The sequence below is a fragment of the Pongo pygmaeus genome, chromosome 23 (genome assembly GCF_028885625.2).
Source record: "Pongo pygmaeus isolate AG05252 chromosome 23, NHGRI_mPonPyg2-v2.0_pri, whole genome shotgun sequence".
Lineage (NCBI taxonomy): Eukaryota > Metazoa > Chordata > Mammalia > Primates > Hominidae > Pongo > Pongo pygmaeus.
Window position 1 is genome coordinate 57,179,738 of NC_085931.1, and position 20,420 is coordinate 57,200,157.

General features: G+C 45.4%; 1 protein-coding gene across 3 annotated transcripts in view; it reads left to right on the forward strand.

Annotated features, from left to right (window-relative positions):
- Positions 1-20,420, forward strand: part of PPARA (peroxisome proliferator activated receptor alpha) — a 96,403-nt gene that overhangs the window by 38,587 nt on the left and 37,396 nt on the right. For all 3 annotated transcript variants that reach the window (XM_054469754.2, XM_063663125.1, XM_063663124.1), the window contains one exon: positions 11,397-11,643. In XM_054469754.2, the coding sequence (XP_054325729.1) occupies positions 11,436-11,643 (208 nt within the window). In that variant the 5' untranslated portion in view covers positions 11,397-11,435. The remainder of the gene's footprint in view (positions 1-11,396; positions 11,644-20,420) is intronic.

Sequence of the window (20,420 nt, forward strand, 5' to 3'; positions counted from 1 at the left end):
TGGCTCATGCCTGTAATCCCTTCTCTCCATGCTCAAAACCTGCCCTCCTTCTCTTTATTTTCCAAATTTCATGGGTGCCACCTCCTCTGCCCAGTGACCCAAGCGAGAGCATACATTCATCCTAGAGTCTGTCCCAGGTCCCTGGTCCAGGCAGCTGCCAGTTGTCAGGGTCAGCTCTTTATCTCGCAGTCCTCCTGCCTCTTGTGTCATTACCCAGGGCTGTCACCATCTCTTCTTGGGACAGTTACAACAGCCCCGTAAGGAGTTTTGCTGCTTCTAGTCTTGTTCCCTTTGAATCTGGATTCCTCCTTGCCATCAAGACAATCCTGATGCAAATCTGATCACATCACACTTCCCCTCAATAGTCTCCCATGGCTCCTTATTGTTTTAGGATGAAATCCAAACTCCTAAACATGGGGATTAACAATGTGCCATGATTGGCACTGCTGGCCTCTCCTACCTCTGCAGACTCACCTCTTGCCACTTCTCCCTTGAGGTAGATAAAAAATGGTCACAAGTTCTTTGAGGCTCTTCCCATCAAGAGGTAGAGTTTATTTCCCCACCTCTTGGATCTGGGCTTGCCTTGTGACTTGCTTTGACCCAGAGAATGTAACAGAAAGGACACTGCCTAACTTACAAATGAGGTCTACCTTAAGAGGCCTTACAGATTCCACATTCAACCTCTTGGAATGCTGCCACCATCTGAGAAGCGTGAGGTGGCCTCTGTGAGGATGAAAGACTTCATGGTGAGAAGTGCCTAGCCAACAGCCTGGCACCAGCCACCAGGCAAGTGACTGAGGCCATCCAGCCATAGCTGAGCCACAAAACGACCACAGCTATGTGAATTATCCCAGGTCAGACCAGTAGAAGAGCTGCCTGGCTGAGCTCAGCCCAATTTGCTGACCCATAGAATTGTGAACAAATAAAATGGTTGTAGTTATAAGCCATTAAGTTTCAGAGTTTGTTACACAGTAACATGTAACTGATGCAACTCTTGGAGCCAGTTGTCCAGCCATTCTCAACCACTTGTTCAATGATGTTTTGGGCCATATATGCAGATGTGCTGTTCCCTTTTCCTTGAAATGGCCCTTACCCTCCTTTCTGTTGGGTTTTCCTGTGGAATATCCAGTCAGCCTTTAGGATTCGTCTTGGGTGTCCCTTCCTTTATGTAGGCTCCCTGGCCCTTCAGGATTCCCCCAGTAACAGCCCTCATCACGCTGCCTTTGCAACCATTTGCTTGTTTGTACCTCTCACCTACTAGTTGGGCAAGTTACTCACCTCTCTCAACCTCTGCATTTTTCTTCTCTATAAATGGGACGAATAATACCTAACCTGCCCTGGCATGGATAGATTAAAGAAAAAAATACATGCAGCTACCCTTGAGGGCCTGGCCCAAGTGTGATGTTCAATAATATTATTTCTCCTTGTTTTCCTTCCCGTGCCAGTGCCACACCCCCCTGTCCCAGTGCTCTGGGGTTGTGGATCCCTTCAAAGCTGAGATTGCCTGTCTGTGGTCTCCAGCATTAAGCACAGTCGTTAGCTCAGGTGCGTGCTCATGTGTTCCATGAGTTCAAGCCTCAGCCGTGTAAAGTTCGCCTGCCGTGTATCTGATATATTTCTGCTAAAACCCATTAGCCCTTTCTTGTTCTGAAACGTCATCGTTAGTTGTGTGTCACTTCAGTTTTGTAACTGGCCAAGCCACTGCGCCCAGGCTGCTTCCTCGTCATCTGGCTGCTAAATGCTTCAACCTTACCTGCCTTGCTATGCGTCCCATCCTGTATCAGGTCAGAGCTTTTGAGTGGTGACTACAAATTTCATTTCAGTTCACTTTTGATTCTTGTGGCAGGCCTCTTGGCTTACTCAAATTTGATTGCAACGGACACAAAATGTGTCCAAACTTGCAGCTTTTCTTCTCTTATTTTGATATCACCATCCACAAAGGTAAGATATTTTAAAACAATAGCTACAAACTTTCTGAAAATATAAAGAAGTGCTGGGTTTTAAACGGAAGTCACATAGTGTGAACTTTGTGTAAAGTCCTTAGGGAGTTTTCTTGGAACATTCTTTTTGCACCTTTGAAGATAAAGGTGGAGGAGCTCACAGCTCTTGTGCCACGTTGGACTTGTCACTCTTTTTTATGTGCCAAATTCTTTTGATTACAAAATTTTAAGTTTACTGCTTTAGGTATTGTTGGGCAAGATCTAGATGTGTCTAGTTAAATGTAGGTGATATGCAAACTATTTATGATGCATTTGATTTAAATTCATTAAGATAGAGTGTCTTTACCACCGTTATAGTCTGGTCCTTTTCCTTCTGTTTTAAATGTGTTTCCGTTGGCATTTTCTGAACTGATTTTGTTAGCGTGTTAATCATTTGGCACTGGTAATGATTAATCCTTTCTTTCTTTCTTTCTTTCTTTTTTTTTTATTTTTTTATTTTTTGAGACAGAGTCTTGCTCTGTCACCAGGCTGGAGTGCAGTGGCGCAATCTCAGCTCACTGCAACCTCCGCCTCCCAGGTTCAAGAGATTCTCCTGCCTCAGCCTCCCAAGTAACAGGCACGTGCCACCATGCCCAGCTAATTTTTGTATTTTTAATAGAGATGGGGTTTCACCATGTTGGCCAGGATGGTCTCAATCTCTTGTCCTCATGATCCGCCCACCTCAGCCTCCCAAAGTGCTGGGATTACAGGCATGAGCCACTGCGCCCAGCCGTGTTCATCTATTTCTGTGAACCAATGCTAGGTGAAGGTACAGAGGGCTTTCTAGCTTCTGTGTTTGTTTATTCTGAAATGTTATTTTAAATCTTAGCCCAACAAATTGAGCTAAAAGACTTTTAGATGTTAAATATGATATTCAAAAAATATAAAGACAAGGTGATAAATTAGAATTTGGTGGGAAAGAGAAAAATCTGTCATCTGATAGTCACCTGCCACAGCAACACTACTCGTTTGAGAAGACTTCCATCCTTTGCCCTGAAAGTGCTCCATGAGGTTGGATCAGACCTCGTTTAGCAAAGAAAGATGTAAATTGATTTCTGTAGGGTGGCATTATTAAGCATATTAAGTGGTTACAATACAGTGAATTAGAGGGAGTAGTAAAGAAGCATAAGCAGTCAAAAAAGTGAAAGTCTAATGTTCGTAATTATTGTTCTGGAGGCTTTTGTATCAAATATAAGTTCCAGGCTGGGTATGATGGCTCACACCAGTAATCCCAACACTTAGAGGCCAAGCCGGGTGGATCGCTTGAGCCCAGGAGTTCGAGACCAGGCTGGGCAACATAGTGAAACCTATCTCTACAAAAATGCAAAAATTAGCTGCGTGTGGTGGCAACGCCTGTAGTCCAAACCACTTGGGAGCCTGAGGTGAGAGGATCACCTGGGCCCGGGAGATCAAGGCTGCAGTGAGCCATGATCTTGCCATTGCACTCCAGCCTGAGTGACAGAGAGAGACTCTGTCTCAAAAATATAAAAGTTTTGAGTGTGAAAATTCAAGCTCAATTCCATTTGTTGGTTGTCTTGAGTGTCTGATCACATAGAATATAAAGATGTTTTGATAGTTGGGACAGTATTCAGCTACCTGCTATTTAATACATTATTTCAGAAAATATTTACAAAGGGGGCCGGGCACAGTGGCTCATGCCTGTAATCCCAGCACTTTGGGAGGCCGAGGTGGGCAGATTACCTGAGGTCAGGTGTTCAAAACCAGCCTGGCCAAACATGGCGAAACCACATCTCTACTAAATATACAAAAAATTAGCCAGGTGTGGTGGTGTGTGCCTGTAGTCCCAGCTACTCAGGAGGCTGAGGCACAAGAATCACTTGAACCCGGGAGGCGTGGGGTTGCAGTGAGCCGAGATCACACCGCTGCACTCCGGCCTGGTGACAGAGTGAGACCGCATCTAAAAAAACAACAACAAAAAAGAAAATATTTCCAAAGGACCTTCTGGGTCCAAGAACCTCATGTCCAATACAAGGGTGCACACGTGGGTGAGACACAGCAGCTGCCCTCCGGGAGCCCACAGTGGAGGAGTTTCCCTTCAGTCTTCTTTTATTCCAAGCAAGCGGCAAAACTACTTTACTCTTAATACAAACCACTTCCTTTTATCACAGGACGCTCCCCAAGCTCTGCAACTGTGGCTCCTGAGGAAGGGAGTGGAACTGATAATCTGTTCCTCCCTATTGTGTTCAGTATGGGTTTTTTTTTTTTTCCTTTTGCTGGCTTTGTTTTCCTGTCCCTATGATGATTATAATTCACTCTGCAAATTAGATCACCTTTCCCACACAGAATCCCTTTGACTTCTGTTCTAGATATCCATTACATTTTTGTAGTTTTCGGACACACTATGCGTGCCGATTTGCCCTCTAGGTGACAGCAGGCTGTGGCTGTGGAGACAGAGCCGAGGTGAATTCTCACGGACCGTCACTGGGTTACTCCTGGAGTAAGTAATTCCCTAGAGCTCCTTCTGTGCAGATCGTTAGAAATAGATATTGAGGCCAGGCGAGGTGGCTCATGCCTGTAATCCCAGCACTTTGGGAGGCTGAGGCGGGCAGATCACGAGGTCAAGAGATCAAGACCATCCTGGCCAACGTGGTGAAACCTTGTCTCTACTAAAAATACAAAAATTAGCCAGGCGTGGTGGCATGTGCCAGTAGTCCCAGCTACTCAGGAGGCTGAGGCAGGAGAATCACTTGAACCCGTGAAACGGAGGTTGCGGTGAGCCGAGATCGTGCCACTGCACTCCAGCCTGCTGACAGAGCAAGACTCCATCTCAAAAAAAAAAAAAAAAAGAAAAAGAAATAGATATTGAACACCTGCTACATAGCAGGGATTGTGCTAGAAGTAGGGGTGCAAAGATTAGGCAAATATGTTCCCTAGCCTCACAAAGCATACAGTCTAGTAGGTGAGACAGACACGTAAAAAGTTTCAACAGCACAGATAATCAGGGCTACAGCAGAATTGGGCCCAAGATGCTGTGGGAATCTAGAGGTGAATGGGTTTCATGAAGGAAGAGCTTCTTCTCCCATTTATAACTCATTTTAGCCTAATCTTCCAAACAGTCATGCATCTAAGAGCTGGTGATCCAGAAAATACCTTCGTGTTAGTTATGAATTACTGTTAGAATCCTTCCAGTGTTTGCACCTGCCCTGTGCTCAGGTGACATAAAACAGTGATATAATTCGATGTCTACTTCCTCTTGTATTTGTCTGTTTTTCAGTGTTCCACAATTTTCATATACTGTTTCATCATTCTCAGAGGAATATTTTGATTGATAAATGTTTATTTAGTAAGACCTAAAAATCGAATCTCAGTAGTTTGAGCTTATGATATACAAGATGCAGCTCTAACATTTTAATTGGAAGGGAAATATCAAAAAGACACCTGCACTCCTGTTTGTTGCAACACTGTTTACAATAGCTAAGATGTGGAAGCAACCTAAGTGTCCATCACCAGACAAATAGATAAAGAAAATGTGATATATATACACAATGGAGTACTATTCAGCCGTAAAAAAGAATGAGATCTTGTCATTTACAACAACATGGGTGGAACTGGAGATCATTATGTTAAGTGAAATAAGCCAGGCACAGAAAGACAAACTTCACGTGTTCTCACTTATTTGTGGGCTCTAAAAATCCAATCGCTTGAACTCAGAGAGAGTAAAGGATGGCTACCAGAGGCTGGGAAGCGTGGTGAGGGGTTGGGAGGCAGTGAAGATGGTTAATAGGTACAAAAAACTAGAATGAATAAGACCCACTAGGTTTTTTGTTGTTGTTGTTGTTTTGAGACAGAGTCTCACTCTGTCACCCAGGCTGGAGTGCAGTGGCATGATCTCGGCTCACTGCAACCTCCGCCTCCTAGGTTCAAGCAATTCTCCTTCCTCAGCCTCCCGAATAGCTGGTATTATAGGCATGCGCCACCACGCCCGGCTAATGTTTGTATTTTTAGTACAGACTGGGTTTCACCATGTTGACCAGGCTGGTCTCGAACTCCTGACCTCAAGTGATCCACCTGCCTTGGCCTCCCAAATGTTCAGATTACAGGCATGAGCCACGGTGCCTGGCCACTATTTGATAGCATAATAGGGTGACTATAGTCAATAATAACTTGATTGTATATTTTTAAATAACTTAAAGAGTATAATTAGATTGTTTGTAACTGAAAGGATCAATGCTTGAGGGCACGGCTACCCCAATCCCCATGACGTGCCTAGTTCACATTACATGCCTATATCAAAACATCTCATGTACCCCATAAATATATACACCGAGTATGTACCACAAATATTTTAAATAATTTTTAAAATAAAAAAATAAATTGTAAGGGAAAGAAAATTATGAATTTAGAAATGTAAAAGGTCTCAGGTAAGGAAGGAATGAGAGGATCATGCAGAACCTCCCATCATTGCTGGGACTAGAACAGAAGCCCTACCTTTTCCCAACACCCTATCCACCTGTCCGTCACCTCTCAGCTTTTGTGAGACTCTGTCTGTGCTATGAAACTGAAGATCTAATTCAGTGCTGTTTGCATTGTCTTGCCTCCTGGATCAGAGTTTGCAGTTGTTGAGAAAAGGGATGGTTGGTTATGTCTTGATCCCCCCAAGAGCATTTGGGGCATAGGACACGGGAACTGGCCAGCCTGGTTCACTCTTCTCAATTAGCTGGACAGTGGCATGTCATGTGGGTAATAGGAAGGGGTGGGGACTTCCCCGGGATATTCTGCTCCTGATCAGAAGCTCCAGTGATGTGGGGGGAGCCCCAGCACCAGAGCATGCTGGGAGGGCGTGCAGGGTGGGGCGGGTGCCCGTTTGGCCTCTGCTATCTATCTGGGGGATGCATCCAAAGGCAACTGTTCCTTATCTGCTCTTGTTGGGAGCAAGGAAGGGCCAATTTGTTCAATGATCTGTATAGAGCCAGTCCCTCTGGCCAGAGTTCAAGACAGTATTGCCTCACTCTATATAGAGATTGTATCTTGGTTAGCTCTTCATTCATGGCAAGACCAATGTTTCTCTAAATTAATCCTGGGTATTGTTTAAAAGCAACTAAAAATGATGAAATTGTAAAACTTTGAAATTCCCTGAATGTAACGACAAGCAAACTAACATTGTTATATTGGTCGATGCTCCTGGCCAGAAGAGAGAATATTAGCAGGGATAAAAGGCACAGGCCACGTGCATTTTCCACCCCAGTGCTGAGAACATGATTGGGGGAAAAAGGGAGGTGGCCACAGCCCATCCATCACACAGTCTCTGCCCATCTACTTGCTTTTTTCTTTTTCTTTTTTTTTTTTTTTTTTTTTGAGACAGAGTCTTGCTTTGTCACCCAGACTGGAGGGCGGCGGTGCAATCTCAGCTCATTGCAACCTCCACCTCCCAGGTTCAAGTGATTCTCCTGCCTCAGCCTCCTGAGTAGCTGGGATTACAGGCACCTGCCACCAAGCCCAGCTAATTTGTTTGTATTTTTAGTAGAGACGGGGTTTCACTATGTTGGCCAGGCTGGTTTTGAACTACTGACCTTAAGTGATCTGCCCGCCTCAGCCTCCCAAAGTGCTGGGATTACAGGTGCGAGCCACCACACCTGGCCCCAGCTACTCACTTTCTTTTTTTTTTTTTTTCTTTTTTCTTTTTTTGAGACAAAGTCTTGCTCTTGTCCCCCAGGCTGGAGTGCGATGGCACAATCTCAGCTCACTGCAACCTCTGCCTCCTGGGTTCAAGCGATTCTCTTGCCTCAGTCTCCTGAGTAGCTGGGATTACAGGTGCCTACCACCACGCCCGGCTAATTTTTGTATTTTTAGTAGAGATGGGGTTTCACCCTGTTGGCCAGGCTGGTTTCGAACTCCTGACCTTAAGTGATCTGCCCGCCTCAGCCTCCCAAAGTGCTGGGATTACAGGTGCGAGCCACCACACCTGGCCCCAGCTACTCACTTTCTTTTTTTTTTTTTTTCTTTTTTCTTTTTTTGAGACCAAGTCTTGCTCTTGTCCCCCAGGCTGGAGTGCAATGGCACGATCTCAGCTCACTGCAACCTCTGCCTCCTGGGTTCAAGCGAGTCTCTTGCCTCAGTCTCCTGAGTAGCTGGGATTACAGGTGCCTACCACCACGCCCGGCTAATTTTTGTATTTTTAGTAGAGATGGGGTTTCACCCTGTTGGCCAGGCTGGTTTCGAACTCCTGACCTTAAGTGATCTGCCCGCCTCAGCCTCCCAAAGTGCTGGGATTACAGGTGTGAGCCACCATGCCCGGCCTCAGCTACTTGCTTTCTATTGGGATGAACTTCATGGTTAATACAGTCAGTTAGTGACTGCAACTTTTGAACTTTTTGTTCGTAGTGAAAAATATTTTAAGTAATGCTTACCCCATTATGTTTCTTGCCATTTGAAAAAAAATCTCCCTTCAGACAGAATGCAGAATAAAATATGATAGAAAATCTGTACAGATCCACAGGCTGATTTATGCTAATAGGTTACAGAGAAAGAAAGTCTTCTAAACCCTGTGAAAGGTTAACAGTTCTCTTTTATTTTTCCCTGTGTGCTATTTGATGATTTCCCTGTGAACTTTGATGATTTATTGCCAGAATTCCAAACATAATATGTGAATTTCACAAAAATGGATGAAAGGTATCTATTTTTCATTGGTAGAGGAAGCCAAAACATCCCTTCCTCACCGCACTAAAAGCTGTTGTTTACATTAAGCAAACCTCAAATGTGAACATATTTTTACGCAAATGCATTTAATGGGTGAATATTTTCTTTGGGACAGTATTCTTCACTCCATCTGGAGAGTCTGGCATTCCGTAATCACCAGGTGATGACGGCTGCCCTGACAGTGGCTGGTGGCAGCACATACCCCCTGAGCCTCTCCACGATGTGAGCCGAGGGCATCATGTGACCATTTTCAGAGGGGAAGACAGTTCTGGAAGCTAAAGGTCACCTAGTCAGCCTCGTTGGGTGATTGATGACTCAGCTGGGTTCAGGGAGGTGGACCCGAGGCAGAGCCTCTAGAAGGCAGCGGTGGGCAGGGTGGTTCGGGCAGGGTGGTTCAGGCAGGTGGCACCTGGGCAAAGGTGCAGACGTGGAATCCTGAAAGCAATTCTCAGCACTGCTGCATTTCCAGGAGGTAGAAGAACGGTGACAAATGCACAATCGGGTAGGGACAAATGTGGAAGGGCTGGAACAGTGTGTTCAGGAGACTGGGCTTCAATCTGGAGGTCTCAGGAAGTGGTTTAAGATGTTTCAGTGAAAGCATGATACAGACTAACCCAGGAAGAACCGCTGCTTTGTCACTATACCCCTATGGAAATACCGTTCGCTTTGCTAGTTGAAATAGCCCATCATTGTCTGGGACTCACCCAGTTAGATTTGTTTGGACTCCACAAAGTATTCTTGACCATACAATCGTGGTCGAGGACTCCCTGCATGAGCTGCCTTCATGGCTACAGGGAGAGCACACCGAAGTGGATGTCACACCCAGCACACATGCCACTGGCTTGGCCCTGCTCCCTGCACCCTGCAGCCTGAGCCACACTGGCTGCCTGTCGTTCCTGGAATGTGCCAACATGTTTCAGTCCTGGAGCCTTTGCACTTGGTGTTCTCTTTGCTGGAACATTCTCCCCCAAGACATTTACACAGCTTGCCCCCTCATTCCCTGCGGTTATCTCCTGCCCCCTAATCAGTGAGGCCTTCCCTGGCCCCACCCTGGACACTCCACACGTGCATTCGTTTCGTTGTTCACCATCTGTGTCCCACTTACAAGGGAGGCTCCCTGAGAGCAGGGATCTGATTTTTGTTTGTTGTTGTTGTTGCTGTTTTGAGGTGGAGTCTCGCTTTGTCGCCCAGGCTGGAGTGCAGTGGTGTGACCTCAGCTCACTGCAACCTCCGCCTCCCGTGTTCAAGTGATTCTCCTGCCTCAGCCTCTGAGTAGCAGGGATTACAGGTGCCCGCCACCATGCCCAGCTAATTTTTGTATTTTTATTAGAGACGGAGTTTCATCATGTTGGTCAAGCTGCTCTCCAACTCCTGACCTCGTGATCCGCACACCTCAGCCTCCCAAAGTACTGGGATTACAGGCATGAGCCACCACGCCTGACCCTGTTTTTCGTTTGTTTTTGTTTTTGGTTTTGGTTTTTTTTTTTTTTTTTTTGAGACATGGTCTCACTCTGTCGCATCGGCTAGAGTGTGGTGGCACAATCTCGGCTCACTGCAACCTCCACCTCCCAGGTTCAAGTGATTCTCCTGCCTCAGCCTCCTGAGCAGCTGGGATTACAAAGCACATCCCATCTATTTTTAGTAGAGATGGGATTTTGCCATGTTGGCCAGGCTGGTCTCAAACTCCTGACCCCAAGTGATCCGCCCGCCTCGGCCTCCCAAAGTGCTGGGATTACAGGTGTGAGCCACCGTGCCCGGCCCAGGGATCTGTTTTTGTCTCCGCTGTGTCCCCAGCACCTCAAACATATTGTATGGAGCTGCGACAGCTGCACAGTCAGTGATGACAGAGTGATTCCTGGCCCCGTGGGCTATGGCTCCTTCAACATTTTGTTGTTTAAAGATTTTTCACTTTCTCAGTGTGCTGATCAAGAGACAAGCCTAGAGGAGAGGCTCAGCAGTGTTCCTGTTTAGATGATGAATTCAGGCGTATCTTGGATGGTAAATGACATTGCATTTAAAAACAAGCAAGTGGCCAGGCACAGTGGCTCACACCTGTAATCAAAGCACTCTAGAAGGCCGAGGCGGGCGGATCACCTGAAGTCAGGAGTTCAAGACCAGCCTGGCCAGCATGGTGAAAACTCGTCTCTACTAATAATACAAAAAAACTAGCTGGGCATGGTGGCAGGTGCCTATAATCCCAACCACTCAGAAGGCTGAGGCAGGAGAATTGCTTGAACCCAGGAGGCGGAGGTTGCAGCGAGCTGAGATCGCACCACTGCACTCCAGCCTAGGTGACAAGAGCAAGACTCTATCTCAAAAATAAGAAAATAAAAAATTATTAAAATTAAAAATTAAAACAAACGGCCAGGCGCAATGGCTCACGCCTGTAATCCCAGCACTTTGGGAGGCCGAGGCGAGCAGAATACAAGGTCAGGAGATCGAGACCATCCTGGCTAACACAGTGAAACCCGTCTCTACTAAAAAAAAGAAATACAAAAAATTAGCCGGTCATGGTGGCGGATACCTGTAGTCCCAGCTACTCAGGAGGCTGAGGCAGGAGAATGGCCTGAACCTGGGAGGCGGAGCTTGCAGTGAGCCGAGACTGCGCCACTGCACTCCAGCCTGGGTGAGAAACTGAGACTCTGTCTCAAAAAAATAAAAAATAAAAAATAAAATAAATAAATAATAAAAAAATAAAAACAAACAAGTGAACGTTGTTATACATCAGTCTTACCAATTGTTCCTCTTTCCTCCTGGTAGCTTGGAGCTGGGCGGCACAACCAGCACCATCCAGTCGCGATGGTGGACACGGAAAGCCCGCTCTGCCCCCTCTCCCCACTCGAGGCTGGCGATCTAGAGAGCCCGTTATCTGAAGAATTCCTGCAAGAAATGGGAAACATCCAAGAGATTTCGCAATCCATCGGCGAGGATAGTTCTGGAAGCTTTGGTTTTACGGAATACCAGTATTTAGGAAGCTGTCCTGGCTCAGATGGCTCAGTCATCACGGGTAAGTGTACTGTTTCCTAGAAAGTTTCATTTACAAATGTTTCTTCCTCCAAGAAAACTGTTCCTTTTTTTTTTTTTTTTTTTGAGACGGAGTCTTGGTTTGTCGCCCAGGCTGGAGTGCAGTGGCGTGATCTCGGCTCACTGCAAGCTCCGCCTCCCGGTTTCACGCCATTCTCCTGCCTCAGCCTCCCGAGTAGCTGGGAGTACAAGCGCCCGCCACCACGCCCGGCTAATTTTTGTATTTTTAGTAGAGACGGGGTTTCACTGTGTTAGCCAGGATGGTCTCGATCTCCTGACCTCATGATCCGCTGCCTCCGCCTCCCAAAGTGCTGGGATTACAGGCGTGAGCCACCGCGCCCGGCTGAAAACTGTTCTCTTTAGCTGGAAAAGAAGTCACACTTTTTTGCAAAGAAAGCTTCAGACGTGTTAAAGCCTGATCTCCAGTGCCGCTGGGCCCCGGAAGGCGCGTGTCACGGCTCATGGTGCCCCCTCTTGTGAAAGCCATGCACACATCAAACAGTGCTTGAGATTCAGTCACGGGGAGCAGCTAAAGTGTACAGACCCTACCTCAGCAAGCCCACGGGGGACAGCTAGACATTTTAAAGAGGAGACATGTGCAAGGGTCTGCAGAGAGGTACTGTTGGTAAGACGGAAGGATGGGAAACAAGCTGTACATGCGTCAAAGGGAAACAGATAAATTGGGATGCGTTTATACAGTGGTATACTTCATAGCAATTTAAAAGAACAGACTAGGCTGGGCGCGGTGGCTCACGCCTATAATCCCAGCACTTTGAAAGGCCAAGGCAGGTGGATCACTTGAGGTCGGGAGCTTGAGACCAGCCTGACCAACATGGTGAGGCCCTGTCTATACAAAAAAATTTTTAAATTAAAAAAAAATTAGCCAGGCATGGTGGCACATGACTGTGGTCCTAGCTACTCAGGATGCTGAGGCAGGAGGACCACTTGAGCCCAGGAGCTTGAGGCTGCCATGAGCTATGACCGCCACTGCACTCTAGCCTGGGTGACAGTGAGACCCTGTCTAAAAAAGAAAAATTTTTTAAGCAACATTGAATGAAAATAAACAAGCTTAATGATATATTTTTTATGATCCAATTAATGTAAAATCTTTTATTTTTTATTTTTTGAGACAGAGTTTTGCTCTTGTTGCCCAGGCTGGAGTGCAGTGGTGCGATCTCAGCCTACTGTAACCTCCATCTTCCGAGTTCGAGCAGTTCTCCTGCCTCAGCCTCCCTAGTAGCTAGGATTACAGGTGCCCGCCACCATGCCCGGCTAATTTTTGTATTTTTAGTAGAGATGGGGTTTCACCATGTTGACCAGGCTGGTCTCAAACTCCTGACATCAGGTGGTCCGCCTGCCTCAGCCTCCCAAAGTGCAGGGATCACAGGGGTGAGCCACTGCACCCGGCCCATGTAAAATCTTTAACACTAAACAATCTAGTACATCACTGGTGGAAACAGACATACACATATTGCAAAGGGCATCTCAGCTTTAAGGACTCAGTTGCCTCCTGAGCAAGATGGAGGGAGAATTGGGGAGGGGTCCCATGGGGACTCTAATTCTCTCTAGGTTGTATATTTTTAAAAGACTTCAGCAGTGTGATAAACCTGAGTGGTGTGTACATGGGTATTACAGTCATGTTGCTTAATGACAGGGACAGGTTGTGAGAAATGCATCCTTAGGCGATTTCATCACTGTGTGAAAGTCATAGAGTACACTTAAACCCCGACGGTACAGCCTGCTGCACACCGAGGCTCTGAGGTGCAACCTGTTGCTCCCAGGCACGGACCTGTACAGCGTGTTACTGTACTGAACAGCGTAGGCCCCTGTGACACAATGGTAAGTATTTGTGCATCTAAACATACCAAAACATATAATAGAAAAGGTTACAGCAAAAATACAGTATTATCATCTTATGGGACCATGATACCACAGTTGAACTTATGGTCTATTGTTGACCAAAATGTCGCTGTGCAGTGGGTGACTATACAGAAATAAGCTCAGAGAAATTAAGTAACTTGGCTGGGCGCGGTGGCTCACGCCTGTAATCCCACCAGTTTGGGAGGCTGAGGCAGGTGGATCACCCAAGGTCAGGAGTTCAAGACCAGTCTGGCCAACATGGCAAAACCCCATCTCCACTAAAGAATACAAAACATTAGCTGGGCGTGGTGGCAGGTGCCTATAATCCCAGCTACTCTACTCAGGAGGCTGAGGCAGGGAGAATTGCTTGAACCCAGGAGGCAGAGGTTGCAGCGAGCAGAGATCACGCCACTGCACTCTAGCTTGGGCGACAGAGTGAGGCTCCATCTCAAAAAAAAAAAAAAAAAAGTCAGGGCATGGTGGCTCACGCCTGTAATCCCAGCACTTTGGGAGGCTGAGGCGGGCGGATCACTTGAGGTCAGGAGTTAAAGACCAGCCTGGTCAACATGGTGAAACCCCATCTCTACTGAAAATACAAAAATTAGCCAGGCGTGGTGGTGCACACCTGTAATGCCTGGGCAACAGAGCAAGACTCCCTCTCAAAAAAAAAAAAAAAAATAGAAAGTAAGTAACCTGCCACGGTTCATACAGCCAGAAAGACACAGCGCCAGGCCTGGACCCCGCCTCTCAGCTGGCCCTAGAGGGCTATTCTCTGCATGCTGGCATGATTGCACCTTGTAAAAGGTGGCAGTGTTCTCAGCTTAGTCAATAATCAGGAATTGCAAGAGGCAAGTGAGCCCCTGAGGACTCTGGGGGGACTTTGTGACCGAGCAGCTTTGGGAGTGACCCTGACAGACCTTTACAGATGGTGCAAGTTTTGACTCCCTTTCTCCTGGCGCTTTAAGCAGAGGATAAGCACTGTGGAAAGAGTGAAGGTGTAGGGAGATGATGGCCCCCAGAGCAGTGGGGAAGGGGACAGGGAGGCTGGAGGAGAGCAAGGAAAAGGCTCTGCCTCAGGTGGCGCCTTGAGTGGCCTGGGTAGGTTGCCTTGCAGCGAACCCGGGTTAATGGCCTTGACAATGACCGTGTTGCTTCCTGAGCACTGCAGGCTGCCCACACACCTCACACCTCAGCTTGCCTAAGCCCAGAGCAGCCTTGTGAGGTCGTTGTTATGTTTATTTAAGGAAGGAGGAAAGGAGGCAGGTCCCAGGACATCCTGACGTGCTGGAGATCACCAGCCCAGAACTCAGCTCTTAACCCCACAACGTGGGACCTTTCTTCACCCATCACAGACACAGCCCATGCTGGTTCACCGTTTTCCTATAATGACTATTTGTGCTATTTATCAGAAAAATCTTTTCCTTATGGATTTGAAGATTTAGCTTGCTTTTGTTTGTTTTTCTTTTTTGCCTTTCTCTTCTTTTTTAAGGCAGGCAGGCTCCCCGAGCCCCACCCCCAGGGTAAAAAATATAGTTCATTGTCTAGTAAAAGAGTTCAGAGATACACTTTTTCTCTTTGGGTAAGATATACTCTAGAGCTTGTTCTGAAATATGGAATTTGTGTGAGCTGCAGGAGTGGGTGGGTGTGTGGCTCTAGCTCTGGAAAGTTCTTTCCTGGCAGTGGCCAGGAGGGCTGCCCAGCCCCCTCCTGTCTCCCCCAGCAGCTTAAACACAGGACCCCTGGTCCTCATGCAGGAGGGAACCCTGCTCTTCTAATTAGACTCAGGGGTCCTTTTCTAAAAGTAGTGTCTTTTAGGTCATTGTCAAGAACTATAATCTAAAATGTATTTTTAACTCATCTGGAAGTTGTGACAGAGGTAAGGCTTGAGAATTTCCTGCATACTAGCCTTGTGGTCTATATAATCCATTAAAAGCCACATTTAACTCAATTCCACAGACTGAACTGTGCTTCCTATCTAAATAAATTAAGAGCAGGCCGGGCACGGTGGTCACGCGTGTAATCCCAGCACTTTGGAAGGTCGAGGTGGGTGGATCACCTGAGGTCAGGAGTTCGAGACCAACCTGGCCAACATGGTGGAACCTCATCTCTACTAAAAATACAAAAAAAAATAGCTGGCATGGAGGTGTGCACCTCTTAAACTTAAGGACATATTTCTTATGATCCAATTAATGTAAAATATGTTATTTTTTATTTTTTAATTTTTTGAGACAGAGGCTCACTCTGTTGCCCAGGTTGGAGTGCAGTGGTGCGATCTCGGCCTGTGATCCCAGCTACTCAGGAGGCTGAGGCAGGAGAGTCGCTTGAACCCAGGAGGCGGAGGTTGCAGTGAGCCAAGATCACACAACTGCACTCCAGCCTGGGCAACAGAGTGAGACTCCGTCTTTAAATAAATAAATAGCAAGGGTTCAGGGGAGGAGAAAGAGGGTTCCAAATTTGTTTTGAACCAATTCCAAGGAACTTTATGGCAAAAAGAAAAAAAAGGGGAACTTACAAAAAGTGACCACACTGAAGCGTCCTGGTCACCCATCCCTGGTTTTGACCACCAGCCTTTAAAGTAGCAAGTGGGTGATAACCCATTTCTTATTTCCCCCTCAGCGTTTCCTCACTGTTATTCATACATGTGGTCATTTGTACTCATCTCACAATTCTTAAAACCTCTTTGCTTACTTCCAGGTTTTACTGTACTGTTACTGCGAAGTCTGAGAGATGAGGTCATTTAAGATTATTTCTTATTTGTAAATTAGATCGTTCATATTTGTACCTAATCTGATCTTTTGGGTAATATTCCTAGTTATGTAGACTGGTCTCTCAGAAGAGCCGGATATTAAATGCACTTACTTTAAACTTTACACCCAGGAGACCGGATGGGTGAGGCTGGTTCACTCGGCCAACGTACCATTTTATCCCTGCTTTTTATTCCCGGCTTTATTGCCATAATTGACATACAATAACCTGCACGTATTTAAAGTGTACAATCTGTTGGGCGTACACACACACGCATCTGTGAAACCATCATCACACTCAAAATAGTGATGTAGAATTTTTGCTCCTTAGTTCAACTAAATCTGGGTTCTTGTGTCATGACCAGGAAAAATTAGGCACGTGGACACGTTGAAGGGTGAGGAGAGCAGTATTGGGCGAAAAGGAAAAAAGAAAAAACTCTCAGCAAAGCTAGAGGGGATCCTGCCAATGGGTTCCCAGCTCACAGACTGATTAGCAGGCCACCACACATGAGCTGGAGGCCAGGCTCCTCCCGCTGCGCAAGGTGAGAACTTCCCGTGGCTCCACCCCATTCTCCCAGTGCACAGGTGGGTTCCCGTCCCTTGTGGGCCTGTCAAGACAAGGGAACCCTGGGCAGGTTCCCTCTTCTGCACAAAAGCATCTGAGGTAAACACTTGTGGGGCAGGTTGCAGATTCTCTGGGGACTCCCCCCTTATCTGCCTCCTGCATCTATCAGTAGTGCCTCTGTCTGTCACCCCTAAAGTTTACTTGTGCTGTTTTCTAATTCCTCTTTCCCCAGCCCCATGCCTCCCTGCCTCCCTCCCCCAGTAAACGATGGATCCACTTTCTATCATTCTAGGTTGCTTTATATTTCCTAGAATTTTATATAAATGGAATCACATAGCACGTACTCTTTCTAGGCTGGCTTCTTTCACTCTGCAGAATGGCTGTGAGGCTCATCTGCATTGCAGCAAGCATCAATAGTTCATTCTTCTTCATCCATCATGTGGACATAGCACAGTTTGCTGATTCACGCACCTGTTGATGAGCATTTAGGTTGTTTCTAGCTTGTGGCTATTACAAATAAAGCTGCTATGAACATTCACGTACAAGTCTCTGTACGGCCCTCTGCTTTCATTTCTCTTGAATAAATACCTAGGAGTATGATGGCTGGAACAGATGGCAGGTGTTTGTGTAACTTTTTAAGAAACTGCCGAAATATTTTCCAACATTTCAGAAAAATCTTAGAAAATGCTGTACTATTTTACATTCCCACTGGCAGTATATGGGTGAGTCCCAGTTCCTCCATACCCTCATCAACATGAGACATGATCAATCTTTTTAATTTTAACCATGTCAGTAGGTGTGTGATGGTCTCTCACTGTGGTGGTTTTTATTTGCACTTTCCTAGTGATGTTGAGCATCTTTTTGTTGCTTATTTTCCATATATCTTCTTTGGTGACATTTCTGTTCAAATCTTTTGCTCATTTTTTAATTGAGTTGCTTTTCTACTATTCACTATTGAACATTATTTATATATTTTGAATACAAATACTTTATCAGACATGTGATCTACAGATATTTTCCCCAGTGTGTGGTTTGTCTTTCTTTTCTTTCTACTAATAGTATCTTAAAAAAAAAAAAAGATTTTTTTGTTTGTTTTGTTTTGTTTTTGAGATAGGGTCTCAATCTGTTGCCCAGGCTAGAGTGCAGTGGTGCGATCATGGCTTACTGCAGCCTTGACCTCTTGGGCTCAGGAAACTCTCCGACCTCAGCTTCCCAAGTAGCTGGGACCACAGGTGTGTACCACCATGCTTGGCTAATTTTTTTTTGTAGATATGGAGACTCATTATGTTGCCAGGGGTGGTCTTGAACTCCTGGACTCAAGCAACCCTCCCACCTCGGCCCCCCAAAGTGCTGGGATTACAGGTGTGAGCCATCATGCCAGACCAGTTCTTAATTTTGATGAAGTCCAATTTATCAATGTCCTTTTTTTATGGATACTTCATTTATTTATTTATTTATTTATTTATTTATTTATTTATTTGAGAGAGGGTCTCACCCTGAGCCCAGGCTGGAGTTCAGTGTCATGATCTCAGCTCACTGCAGCCTCAACCTCCCAGGCCCAGGTAATCCTCCTACTTCAGCCTCCCAAGTAGCTGAGACTACAGGTACCCGCCACCATGCCCGGGTAAGTTTTTTGTATTTTTTTGTAGAGACGGGGTTTCGCCATGTTGCCCAGGTTGGTCTCAAACTCCTGGGCTCAAGTGATCTGCCCATCTCAGCCTCCCAAAGTGTTGGGATTACAGGCGTGAGCCACCATGCCCAGCCATATATATATACACATATATATATATACATATATATATATACACACACACATATATATACACGTATATATATATATATATATATTTTTTTTTTTTTTTTTTTTTTTGAGACAGTCTCACTCTGTTGCCCAGGCTGGAGTGCAGTGGTGCAATCTCAGCTCACGGCAACCTCCTTCTCTGAGGTTCAAGTAATTCTCATGCCTCAGCCTCTTTAGTAGCTGGGATTACAGGCATGTGCTACCAGGCCCGGCTAATTACTGGTCTTATATTTTTGAACTCTGTTTAAAACATTTAGGTGCATAAACATTTAGGCTTGTTATGTTCTGTCGATGAACTGAACCTTTTATTATTATGAAATTGCTGTTTTAATCCGTGGTAAAATTATTTGTTCTGAACACTACTTTGTCTGATATTGATGTAGCCACTGCAGCTTTCTTTTGATTGGTGTTAACATGGTATATCTTTTCCCATTCTTTTTCTTTTAACTGGTTTGTGTCTTTATATTATGGTTTGACTTAAATCTATTATCTTGCAATTTGTTCTCTTTGGTACATCTTTGTTTTGTTCCCTTTTCCTCTTTTTATGCCTTCTCTTGAATTAATTGAGTCTTTTTTGTTTTGTTTTGTTTTGTTTTGTTTCGTTTAATTTTGTTTTTTGAGACACAGTCTCTCTCTGTCTCCAGGCTGAAGTGCAATGGTGCTATCTCGGTTCACTGCAACCTCTGCCTCCCGGGTTCAAGCAATTCTCCTGCCTCATCCTCCTGAGTAGCTAGGATTACAGGCGAGCACCACCACGCCTGGCTAATTTTTTTTTTTTGTATTTTTAGTAGAGACGGGGTTTCATCATGTTGGTCAGGCTGGTCTCAAACTCCTGACCTTGTGATCTGTCTGCCTCGGCCTCCCAAAGTGCTGGGATTATAGGTGTAAGCCACCGCACCTGGCCTAATTGAGTCATTTTTAAGATTCCACTTTATCTCCTTTGTTGGTTTATTATTTAAAACACCTTCTGGTGTTATTTTAGTAGCTGCTTTAGGGTTTATGGTGCATCTCTCTAATGTCTCCCAGTCTACCTTCCAGTGGTATCATTCTATCTTACAGATATTATAAGAACTTTATGACAGTATACTTTCATTTTTCCCTTCATGCATTTGTGGTAATGTTTCACATAATTTTATTTATTTACCTACAATATAAATATTACAATATGTTATTGTTTTACATAGACAGCTGGTTATATTTTTAAGATAGTAGTAAGAAAAGTTTTTTACATTTACCCACATAATTACCTTTTTTAGTGCTATATACCTTTGTATAAATCCAGATTTCCATCTGCTATCATTTTCCTCCTGCCTGAAAGACTTCCTATGATATTACCTGTAATATGGCTCTACTGGTAACGAATTACTAGCTTTTGTATGTCTGAAAAAGTCTTCATATAACCTTCATTCTAGAAAGTATATGATTCAAAGGGCCAGGCACAGTGGTTCATGCCTGTAATCCCAGCACTTTGGGAGGCCGAGGCGGGTGGATCACCTGAGGTCCAGAGTTCAAGACCAGTCTGACCAATAAGGTGAAACCCTGTCTCTACTAAAAATACAAAAATTAGCTGGGCATGGTGGCTCATGCCTATAGTCCCAGCTACTTGGGAGGCTGAGACAGGAGAATTGCTTGAAACCAGGAGGCAGAGGTTGCAGTGAGCCAAGATCACGCCACTGCACTCCAGCCTGGGTGACAGAGCAAAACTCCATCCCCCTGCAAAAAAAAAGAAAAAGAAAAAGAAAAAAGTATGTGATTCTACATTGGCTTTTTTTTTTTTTTTTTTTTTTTTG